This window comes from Eutrigla gurnardus (assembly GCF_963514095.1).
Source record: "Eutrigla gurnardus genome assembly, chromosome: 5".
In the NCBI taxonomy this organism is placed as follows: domain Eukaryota; kingdom Metazoa; phylum Chordata; class Actinopteri; order Perciformes; family Triglidae; genus Eutrigla; species Eutrigla gurnardus.
The window spans coordinates 19,493,312-19,504,781 of record NC_139919.1 but is presented as its reverse complement, the minus strand read 5'-3'; the positions used below and the strand labels follow the sequence as shown (position 1 = coordinate 19,504,781).

Sequence of the window (11,470 nt, the reverse complement as noted above, 5' to 3'; positions counted from 1 at the left end):
TGAGGTCAACTCTACATGAAAATCTGGTCCCAGGCCACTTTGACTATGGCGCAACCCTCTGATCTGAAACCAGGCACATAATAATAAGAATAAAAAGGGAATAGAAAATACTTTCCACATGAGGTAATACAACAAATGATATACTGTTTCATTAAGGGTTTGATATGAAAATAATAAGCTGCTTTGACTGCAGTAGTGTCTTTGTGCTGCGTTGTTTGTTGGATGGACACAATTGAATTAATCCTTGCAGTTTATCCCTGATGATTGTAGCTGCTATGCAGAATACAAGTATTTTTAAGAATCAAATACATTCCATGAATCAGTAAACACTGTTTCATCACTCACAGCTCCTGTTTAATTATAGCAGTAACAGCATCCATCCACTGTAGCAACTGTAATTAGATTAGAATAGTCATTATAGTCACTGATTCTTCCAGGTAGGCTCTGGATTTGAATGTAATCTGGGATTTGGTGGCTCAGTGCTGAGTGGTGTGGAAACCCAGGAACTAGCCTACAGCTATCTTACATACAGAACCACTCGCTAGCCAGTGGCACAGACGAGAGAGTTTACATGCGTGAGAAAAAGAGATTACTTGGATAGTTATGCAATCTTGACCATAACAGTGTGGTAATTGCAGGTGCGGCTGTGTTATTTTCGAGGATAGTGCTGGGTGTAATGGAAGTAGCATAACAGTTTGACACCGTTGAAGTGGTTTAAAGTAGCTTTGAGTGAGAGAGTGTCCAAACCTACAGTTATATTCAAAATTAGAAAATACATTCAAAATAAAAGTGGTTAAAATGAAATGAAATATGAAAATGACTTAATAAGCTCACAATCCCATGTTTCATTTCATGCTATTATATAAACAGCCCACCTAAATTGTCAGTCACAAACACAGCCTAGGTGTAGGCTCATGTTAGGTAAGCTCCTCTCGTCACTCACACCTTTATTAATACAGGATTACATTTATTCTCAATCCCAAACTCTCCTCACGAAAGTAGGCGCCCTGTCTGCCAAGGACCGTCAAAGGTAGCAAGGCAGTCAGGTAGCTGCAGGGTCTGAGGAGTTTTATCCCTTTTGAATGTCACAAGCCCATGGAGGCCTGCTGTTCATCTGGCTGCTAACAGACGCTTTACCAGACGACAGGTGGATTTCTGTCTGACAACGATACACTGCAGCTTTGTAAACCCAGTTTCATGGCGGTAAGTCAAAAATTAAACTTCTACGAGAGCAAAAGAATAACAACGATAACGTTCTTCTTAAGAAAACATGGATTGTATCGTGTACCTGTTTCTGAGGTTTAACTGTGATTATGGGAACATCTACAGTAACTATGGTTAAGTCCCTACATCTGATAGCATTTGCATCCAAAATATTCTTCCGCCGACCGAGGGCAAAGGTGAAATATATTGGTGTTTCTGATATGTTGCTTTGTCTTTATTCTCCAATATAAATCTAAAATACGTCAACCCCCAATATTAACTTGAAGTTAGATACGTCACATCCAGTTAGAAAAGATTTCTTTGATACAACTCTAAACACATTATGTCCTTCTTTCCCAGATGTTTCCTTGGTCTGCTGTTTTCTCGCTCGAGCCCAAAGTGCCTGGTCATCGCAGCTCTGAGGAGTTGGTAACCAACACTCTGATGTTAGAGCTAGGGGCCACGGTGAAGCGCACTGAGCGCATCCGTCTGGAGCGGGCGACGGAGGGCCAACGCCGTCGCCGCAGCTCCTCCTCCACAGCGGACTACAGCTGGCTGGCCACGGCGCCGACCCCACAGCCCTACGAGCTGACACCCAACGACTTGCTGGAACTGCAGGACCTCTGTGTCAAGATCCCCCCTGCACAGTGTGGCCCTCTGATCGTCAGGTGAGGAAGACAGCGAGACGTGGAGAGTTACAGAGGAAGTCTAAAAGGGCAGAAGACAAATTGAGAAAATTTGAGCCTGACTGAAACTGAGAGTAAGACCAAGAGTGAGAAAGTGAGACGCAGAGGTGTATTCAGGGTCCTAGCAGGGGCGTAGCGGAGAGTTCTGGATCCTTTAAAAAGACTCCACTGCCCACTTGATGGCGCTGGCACCTCCACCCTTAATGCTGTATCCGCCTACTTTTTTTGTTTGTCCAACCTTGTCTCTGTTTGTTTTGTCTCGACCGTAAACCTATTTCAGACTGTGAGAATACTCAGTTCTTGCTCCTGCTGCAGGTTCAGGAGGCTGGTGTCGCAGGTGGAGCCCGAGGTTCATGACGTTCCTCGGCTGTTTCGCTCGGTGCTGCACGAGTTCATGGACGAGATGAACGCAGACGAAGACGTGCAGACGCAGGACGGCGTCTTTGAGAGGCAGCAGCGCAGCAAGAGCCTGTCTTTTGTTAGTTTCCGTAGCAAATTCCGCTCGGGTTTCTTCAAGGGCAGCAGCACGAGAGGCTCTAGGGGGAATCTGGAGCAGCAGGTGGATTGGTCCGACGAGGAGGACGATGGAGAAGGGGAGGAGGAGGCCATCAAGGCCAGGGCAAGGAAGGGGAGGAGCAGGAGCATGCCAGAGATCAGCCCCATAGAGCAGAGTGCCCAGGGATGAGATAGTGAGGGGGGAGAGGGAGGAGAGTGGGAGGGAGAGGACCTGGAGAGGAGTTCTGATAGGGGGTGAAAATGAGGAGTAAGAGAAGAGGGGAAATAGAGAGATGCGTGAGCATACTGTCATAACAGGGAATGCTGAGGGAGAGGGGAAGGTAGCATTCAGTCAAAAAAGGGACAGAATAGATTTGAAAAAAGGAGGAGAAATGTCGAGAGTGGGCTTAAAAAGATTTCTTCACTTTCAGGAAACCTGTCTCACGGCTAATGAACTTGAGGTCTTTAGTTCATCCCCAGAGCATTGTTGTTTTGGTTTTAAGATTCTGACACTTCATTTGGTTGTGAAAGAGTCTACAGCCACGCTAGCAACTCTGAGAGGCTGTACTCTGGGACACTGGTGGTTTGAGATGTTTAGCTGGTATGTTCGCCACGTTCACCCTCTTGGTTTATCACGTCATAACATTTGCTAATTAACACTAAACACAGAACACAGCTGAGGCTGCTGGGAATGTTGTACTTTTGTAGGTCATAAGCCAAATTAAATTAAATTAGACATTAAATGTTGTATGCGATGACGCCATGCTGTATCCGATGACGCCACTAAATGAGAAGACAGATGGAAGTGATTATAATTCATGTGTGTACCAAATTTTGTGGAAAGTCATTCAATATTATGAAGTCATCTCAGTCAAAACTTCAGATGTCAACCTGCTGGTGGCGCTAGAGGAAAGTCTTTAGGATACGTAGTCTGGGGATGTACAAAATGTCTATCCATCCTTAAGTTGTCGTGATATATAGTTATAGAAATAGCTAGAGCCACACCACTTACATGGCTAAAAACTAAAATGTGCTGCATGGGGTTTTGAGGAGTAAAATATTTTGCATTAATAACCTTTACATGCTTGAGGTATCCTTGAAAACAAACAGCTTGCTGGAAAACAGGGCTTGATAAATCATGTCTCAACACTGTCCCTTTAAAAACATGTTATGCAACAGTCAGTACAGCTGTTTCCTACAGTTCAGTTAAGGAGACTGTTCTGTATATGGATCCAGATCACCTGCTCAGTGATCAGATACTCTCAGTGTCTCCATCAGGGAAATCCTTGCAAGCAGGAAGTAACTAAAATCACATGCAATCTTCTTTTTTATTGTGAACTTGATAGTCGGGAAATAAATATACGTTGTCATTACTTTGATGCTGTTAAAATATACGGTTTTTTTTTACGACACAAAGATTCTGTATTTTTTGGTTTAGATACAGTTTGAGACTAAATGTGAACATTTAGTGTATTTTTTAAGTCTAGCAGCCGTGACGCCTGGACCCATGTCACTTTATTGTGGTTGAAAGGTTTCAATGTGTATATGTATTCATGTCTGGGGCCTGTAAATAAATATAAATACAATATATCTTTCTTGTGTAAATATGGTGAATGTCAGACAAAGCTGTAGCTGCTTAGCACTTGTCTGTTAGCTCATCTTAGCCTCATAGCATGGCTAATTATATCACTGCTGACTAATCCTCTTAATGCAAGAAAATCTGCCAGCACCCCGCTATCATTTTATTAATATGCACTTTCTTATCAATACATCATTATCACTATTTGCACTTTATACACTGAAGTCAAGGCATTTGGATAAAAAAACAACAGACATGGAAAAAAAATTGAAAAAATGTCTTGCTGTAATCATTTCTTATAACGTCCCATACATTTAGATGGATTAAGAGAGGACGCGACTACAACAGTGGCATCCTACCAGACACTTCCAGGGAATCTGGCTGATTGAGTCACTTAATTTGTGGGCCTTCACAACAAGCCTATCCCCTTCATAAGCACTGATGTCAAACCTGGATCATTTGGATGCCTGACCTACTTGTATACTGAAGTCTCTCTGCAGCACTTAATATGCAATGTTACACATTATGCCTAATGGCTAACAACCAAACCGTTTAGTTTAAAACAGTGTTGTTATATAAATCGCGGCTTCCGTACAGCCTGCATCACAACAGGAACAGCAAAAGCCCCTTCAGCTGTCTGCAACTTCTTGTGCCTTCAGGACACGAAATGCTGGACCACAGTAAGTGTCTTCGGATTGTGTCACAGTTCTGTAAGAATATCCATTTGGCAAATAAAGAAAAAGAAATCACGGATGGATGAATTGTTAAGAAGGGGCACAGTTATGTTCTTAAATAAAGAGTAAGTAAACTAAGAAGCAAAGTGATCTGCGCATAAACTCCAGTAACCCTTTTGTTTGGCTTTGTAATAACAATAATGGTAATTATCATATTAAAAATAGAGGACATGTGGGGTAAACAAAAAAATCAAAATTAAAAAGACAGTTTGCAGAATCAAACTATTAAATTATAGTAATTTTGATTAAATGTCTATGAATAATGGGTTAAAGTACAATATAGAGCCGTTTTCGCTCTCTCTATATACAAAGTGGGGATTTTAGATAATTTATTCTTTCATTTGGACAAAGTTCGACATCTTTCATTCTTCACTGAATTGCTGAATGAAGATCAAGAGTCTGTGGCTTGGGAACCGGAAAGTCTGTATTCATGGAAAAAGTCTTTAGTCTGATTTGCTCCCAAGCCTCCATCAAAAGTGTCACATTAATTGCGAAGTTTGTCCTTCAAATATGTCATCTGGACATGTCGTCTCAGTCCACGTCCCTTCATTCCATGTGCTTTTCCCCCTCCTCTTTTCTTTAGGCGAAAAAGACAACAAAGATGATGAAGAAGACGACGAGGACCAGAAAGATCTTGATCATCAGCCAGCGGTTGGAGGAGACTGACTGGAAGTATTTGAGTATCTCTGTGTGAGCGGCCTCCACATTCAGCTGGGTGTCCTCCACATTGGCGTCGATCCTGTGAGAGAAGCACGACAGGTAGTTCAGTTTTAAAACAGATACTAGCTATGTTCTGGAGATAACTGGCAAGTTATATATTGTATGCAATTCAATGTTTCTATAACGTGTGAATTGATCATAAGCAACCAAATTCTGCATGAAAGAATTTAAGATTGTCACCACCCGAATTCTAGCAACACTGCCTTTCTTTAGTCCCAGTTTCCTAATTCCTACTGATTGTTTATTTAAAGAGTAGATTAGCATTTGGGGGAGTTCGCTTGCTTCCCAAAAGTCACTAAGATCAACACAGCTGTGGTTAAGGTCTCCAATTGATTAGAGGGTTGGTGTTTTGATCCATGGCCCCTGCAGTCTACATGCTGAAGTGTCTTTAGGAAAGATGCTGAATTCCCCATTTCCCATATTTACCAAGAATGTCCTTGTCCCTCCCACCATTTCTTGCTCCAGCTTACCTCTGGATGGTCTCCTCTTGCTCCTTGACCATGTGTGCCAACTGCTGGAATATAGAGCCCAGCTCCACGATGGTGCTCTCAATGTTCTGCATGGTGTCTGCACGGCTCTGGATGTACGAGTCCTGTAACAGCACAGCCAGCCAAGATATCAGAAAGGGCCACGTTACAGAACATCAGCTTATGGTGGATACATTTTTGATTTAGGGTGACATGAAAATAATAATCTACTAATTTCAAAATGAACTGACATTTTTCTCAGCTTTTGTGCCAGCAAATTCACATATATACACACACATCCCTCTCCGTCTGCCTGACAAATATACACACCTGCTCATCAATAAGCTGGAGTTGCAAGGGATTGGTCTGAGAGTCCATATCGATGGCTACATCCCCCATACTCCTCGACTCATCCTGCATTAGGACTGAGCTCTCTGAAGGGGAGACAACAAGCAAAACACATACACATACACACATGTTCAACAAGATCAGGGAGAGATCTTCAATGGTAGGGAAAAACAGAAAGAACAGCGGGCACATACAATAGCTAGTTATACCCGCTGGGAGAGTCAAACGTTCCAGGGAAATACCTTTTAAATTTGAGGTTGTATTGCCCTGGTAACCATTGCGCGGCTCGCGAGCTGCATGCGGCTCCTGGGCCCCTTTTTTGCGGCTCCCTAAAATATTTTTTAATTTTTGCATTATAGATGACCAAATACAGTAATAATCATTCACATGGACTTCGAGCAGTTCCCCATCACAAATAGCTGTTACAAAAATTACACTGCCAGTCAAACTTTGTCTGTACATGTGTGACTACATTACAACTCATTTTCTCATTGTAAATAACCAAAAATTAGGAAATAGGTACATAACTTCTAAAATGAGCAAATTACTCCAAGAGTGTTCCAAAGATTTAAACATTTCAATTAAAGATCTTGTTTCTGAAAATTACTTTCATCACAATAGTATTATTTGTACATTATTAAAGGCGCACTGGAAAGATCAACCAGTTAACCCTAGATAGTTAAACTTTATGTTGTCTGTTAATTAAATCAATTATAATCAAATGAATCTTCAATTAGATATTCAGCACAATGTTTGATATTTTACAAAAAATGCAGAAATATAGGCTGTTCATAAACATTTTACTGGCAGTGTAAATGCCCCCACAGGAAGCATCTCAACATCCCGAGAGGAAAACGTTTAGCTATTTGTTTAGCGAAATTTAAAATTGAGCAGGAGCCAGACATGTCGATTATTACCTCAAAGCCAAAACAAATACTCAGCAAAAGGTGTGTTCAGTCTATATCAATTTTTGAAACAGTAAGCCCAATTTTCATGTTCATGGAATAGATGACAAGTGGCAAATGTTTTAGAAAAAAAAAAAGAGAAAAGGTGTTACAGTTCCACCAGTTAGTACAAAATGGTTACCTTCCACCCTTGTCCATACAACAAGAGTATATTTATAGGTTGTCATCTGAATGAATTACTGCTATGTGAAGTGTTTATTCAGCACTAAATGCGGCTACGGCAACATTTTTCCTCAAAAAGTAATCAGTATAGAGTGAACACACCCTTATGAAGCTCCAACAGCATGCTGTGTTTACCTGCTGGTGCCATTACTTTAATGCGAGACCCTTGTAAGAATCACAGTGAGTGACGACAGGTGTCAAGCTAAGATGTGGCTAGACTTACTGAAGTTGTTGGCCATCAGAGGAGAAGATGAGACAGGGGGCTGGGAGAACTGCTCTCTCCTGCTGCGTTGCTGCTTCAGGTTCTGCAGGAAAAGGAACAAATGATGAAGGTAAACAAGACATAACAGAATTAAAAGTATTGAATGATAAAATTATATACAAAATACTTCTCACCTCCGTTCTGACTTCAAGAACCGATTTGAAGTCATTGGACATTGAAGCCAGTTTGGACTGTGGACAACAAAAGGTACGGCAAAGTTAAACAATTTCTACCTAAATTTCTAAAGCCATTACAAGTGAGAAACATTACAACGCTATTTGGATAATAAAAATTTAAAGAAAATGATTATTCATATTTTTAGCCTCTCCTATATTTATTTATATTATATCCACATTCCTGTGCATTAACAAAAGCACAATTTGCAAAAATGTTCCGAGACAATATGAAAATGTTGATATGAAAGAATATTTGGATTAGAGATTTATTTTGAACACGTAACAAATAATAAAAGAGTAAACATGAATAACCAATAAAATAAACTGTAAACACATAAAACAACTCAAATTGTAATTCTAAATAAACTAAATAAATCTATGTATGAAAGGTAGCAGGCCAAATACTTTTTAATGAAATAAAAAACATTGGCCATAAAAGCAAAGGTTACCAGGATTTTAATAGTCCTATGCACTTGAACTTAATGCACATATACCATACAGTATGCATGGGACCTAATTCAATATACCTGTAATGACACCACTATAGTGTTAGAGTGGGTTTGGATGTGTCGACCTCCTGGAGCTCCGCGGGACCTCACCAAGTCCTGCAGCTGTGCTATCTGTTTGTTTAGACTGTTGATGTCCTGAAAACAAACACGAAGGTAGAGAACAGGGTTATTGTTTTAAGATATTACAGGATTATGTGTAGCGGCTCCCTTTTTAAATGACGTACATGTCTGCAAAAAAAAACTACATATTTCATGGTATGTTAACAATTTTACTCACTTGTTTAATGATGTACGTTAGCTCCTCGATCTCCACTGCCTTGTCATCAAATAGAGATTTTCTTTTTGCCACTAAAATGTAAAAAGAAAAGAAAAAAAAAACAGGTTGAATCTGCACTTTGAACAATATGACACACAAACAGAAGATTGAAAGAACAATTTGAATTATGGTAAACAACATTAATAGGAACACTTACAAATAGTGAGCTTTTCCAGTTTGGCAAATGTATTGCTCAAGTCTTTTCCAATTCTCCTACAAGGAAACAAACAAGCAAAAAAAAAAGTGTTTTCTTTGTCACAAACATACAAAGTAAGCTCACCAACGTGTTGTGAAATACGCCTGTTGACATTTTACCAAGAGAGTAAGATTATATCACAGTCTTTGTTCTATGACAGGTCAAGCATGTCCTGAACCAGTCTCCCCACTAAACATTCATGTCAATCTTCTCTTTCTTTAGGCAGTAAGGATGAGGATAATAATAATATGTGAATACAAATAATGCAACACCCACAATCAACATAAAAGGAGTAGATTCAGCAAATACATATGAGCTGCTGAAAGACATAAGCAAACTGATTATGAGGAACTTACTTAGCCATAACTGTGAAGTCGCTGCGCTGCCTGAGAGCGCTGAGAGCGGGTTTACTGGGCTGGACTCCATTCTGCCAGAAGAGGTCCAAAGTGGAGAGTATGAGATGGAAAGTGATAGTCAATTACTTAGTTAAAATTCCAAATACTTCTCGGTGGCATGCTTCTGATCGTCAAAATAAGTATCTAACATTTTGATGGTGTCACTATGAGCACTAACGTTTGATTATGGTTAATCTGATACTGGATTAGTGAGGCAAATACCAATGGTGAAGTTTTAGGGATTAAAGACATATCTAAGGGTATATGGACCAGCATTCATAGAGCGCTTTTCTGGTTCAGCTTCTTGAAAATCCTTAGTGAAACAAAAACTAGACACAGAGATAAGACAACAATAAACCAAAACTATGTCACCAAACCCGAGTTCCTCTGAAACAACGACAATGGCGGTAATTAAAACACATCAGTGTACTTGTAGTCCACACGTTATACAGTTGGGGCAAATTGTTAATATAATTTTACATAAAGTGATAGTTGTGATGTCAACATACCGGTCTGCCCTGGAGAGATTTACAGGCTGACTGGAACTCGAGGGTTCGGTCACGGCAAGTCATCTTGTCGCCTGTAAAGGATCACCAACTTGGCAGGAAGCACCTGGGACTGCCGGGACTTCTGCTCCGTGTGATGGATAAATATGAAGACCTCCCGGTGTGCCGATAAACTCACATCCGAGGTAGGGTATCCTTCATGGACATATGTACGCACATGTCTACGATAACAAGGAAATAAGACGTGTCAAACGTGTAGCTAGACATTTAACTGATAATTAAACACAACTTAAGGTTCGGTATCGCCAGTAAACAATACGTCGCCAACCGTTATCTTTAGCTAACATCACGGTTCTCTTACGCCAACAACACGACTATGAGACCGACTACACCGCGACAAACATACAATACATAAGACATATTAGCAACAACTCACTAATGAAGCCACAGGTGAGCTAAATACACACATCATTATGTAACACTGATTATCTGGACCAGCTCTGTGCGAGTTAAAGGCCGTCCATCACGACACACAGCTGATTACGGCCTGACCGGCTAACCACAGGCTAACGTTAGCTCCAGAAAGCTAACCGGGCTTTCTATACGGTCTTTCAAGCTGTACCTCGTTAAAAATCGACATTAACTAACCATGTGACATTTCGGTGGATTTAAACGCCAAAAACGGTCCCTTCCAACTTACTTAAGTCGATATTACATCGTATTTCGAGAGCCCTCGATGTTTCTGGCAAAAAACTATTCAACCCAGGAGTTGAAGTTCTGATCCGGGTCGTTTCCGGAATTGACGTCACTGCCACGTCTACTTTGCCGAGACGGAAAATCCCTGCATGTACAAAGCGTTACCACCAGGGGGTGCCACACCTTATATTTGTAGTGTCCCATAGTATAATACATAGAGGAATACAGGAGCCCACGTGACTACAGAGGGGACGCTATTACTCCGACAAAATAATACCAATAAAATAAATAAATAAAAAGTATTACTACTACTAATAACAGCTATTATATATTATTATATTTATAACTAATATTGAAGTCCAATAGTACCGATGATCACTTTCCTGATTGCATTATTCTGAAAACCATTCATTGCATTATTTTGTAAGGATTTAAGATTATGGTTGAGCATCCTCCATGACAAGATAACATATAAATGCACTCAAATAATAAAGATCTATTTGTCATTACACCTGCTTCAACCAAAACATGACATGTGTCATTGTCATGTCGAAGCAGAACTACACCTTTGAGTTAGAGGGAGCATAAGAGGAATGAACAGACAGACAGAGAGGATGTGATTGGCTGCTGGATCAGGTGAGTAGACCTGCAGGTATGGTATGGACAGAGAGATAACATCCAGCAGGCTCTCTGATCTCCTCTCACTCCTACTGGTACCCGCATCCTCCACCTGACAGGCTTGAGCACGCCGAGACCGCAATTATGCTCTCACCTATTTCCCAGCTAGACCCCCAACCACAGAACACAACCTCCACCCTCCCCCTATGCCCTGCACCAGCCCTCCTCTCCCCCTTTCACTCCTTTTGAATATAGTACACATATATTAGATTTGTTTTGAATCATGTAGTGTATGGTAGAGTACTAATGTAAAGTCATCATTGTGCAACACGCTCTGGAAAAATGGCCATGAGAATAGTGCAGCATTTGAATTTGAATAGTTTTTTTTTCAGATACTGTTTCCCACGTAGTAACACCGTAAAACCTATTATCAAGGT

General features: G+C 40.6%; 2 protein-coding genes across 4 annotated transcripts; one reads left to right on the top strand and one right to left on the bottom strand.

Annotated features, from left to right (window-relative positions):
- Positions 1-986: 986 nt before the first annotated feature.
- LOC311013964 (protein RD3) lies at positions 987-2,622 on the top strand. Its single transcript, XM_084010285.1, has 3 exons — positions 987-1,203; positions 1,564-1,871; positions 2,205-2,622. Exons 1-3 carry the CDS (start codon positions 1,198-1,200, stop codon positions 2,572-2,574), a joined length of 684 nt encoding a protein of 227 aa, XP_083866411.1. The 5' UTR covers positions 987-1,197; the 3' UTR covers positions 2,575-2,622.
- A 1,491-nt stretch (positions 2,623-4,113) lies between these two features.
- On the bottom strand, positions 4,114-10,526 carry stx5a (syntaxin 5A). Of its 3 annotated transcripts, none has more exons than XM_084010273.1 (12): positions 10,420-10,526; positions 9,723-9,940; positions 9,175-9,245; positions 8,780-8,835; positions 8,584-8,654; positions 8,325-8,441; positions 7,756-7,812; positions 7,583-7,664; positions 6,475-6,561; positions 6,215-6,318; positions 5,888-6,009; positions 4,114-5,436 (listed from the first exon to the last, which is right to left on the bottom strand). In XM_084010273.1, exons 2-12 carry the CDS (start codon positions 9,783-9,785, stop codon positions 5,277-5,279), a joined length of 990 nt encoding a protein of 329 aa, XP_083866399.1. In that variant the 5' UTR covers positions 9,786-9,940; positions 10,420-10,526; the 3' UTR covers positions 4,114-5,276. The 3 variants fall into 3 exon arrangements, with proteins under 3 accessions (XP_083866399.1, XP_083866400.1, XP_083866401.1); XM_084010274.1 differs by having other exon boundaries at positions 10,368-10,466; XM_084010275.1 differs by lacking the exon at positions 6,475-6,561.
- Between the last annotated feature and the right edge of the window lie 944 nt (positions 10,527-11,470).

Excerpts from the sequence above, each read along its gene's own strand:
- LOC311013964 (XM_084010285.1), top strand. Across the intron at positions 1,872-2,204 it reads TGTGGCCCTCTGATCGTCAG|GTTCAGGAGGCTGGTGTCGC; the intron begins GTGAGGAAGACA and ends CTCCTGCTGCAG.
- stx5a (XM_084010273.1), bottom strand. The coding sequence starts at position 9,785 with ATGACTTGCCGTGACCGAACCCTCGAGTTCCAGTCAGCCTGTAAATCT. Across the intron at positions 6,010-6,214 it reads TCCAGCTTATTGATGAGCAG|GACTCGTACATCCAGAGCCG; the intron begins GTGTGTATATTT and ends GTGCTGTTACAG. Across the intron at positions 5,437-5,887 it reads CAAGAGGAGACCATCCAGAG|GATCGACGCCAATGTGGAGG; the intron begins GTAAGCTGGAGC and ends CTTCTCTCACAG.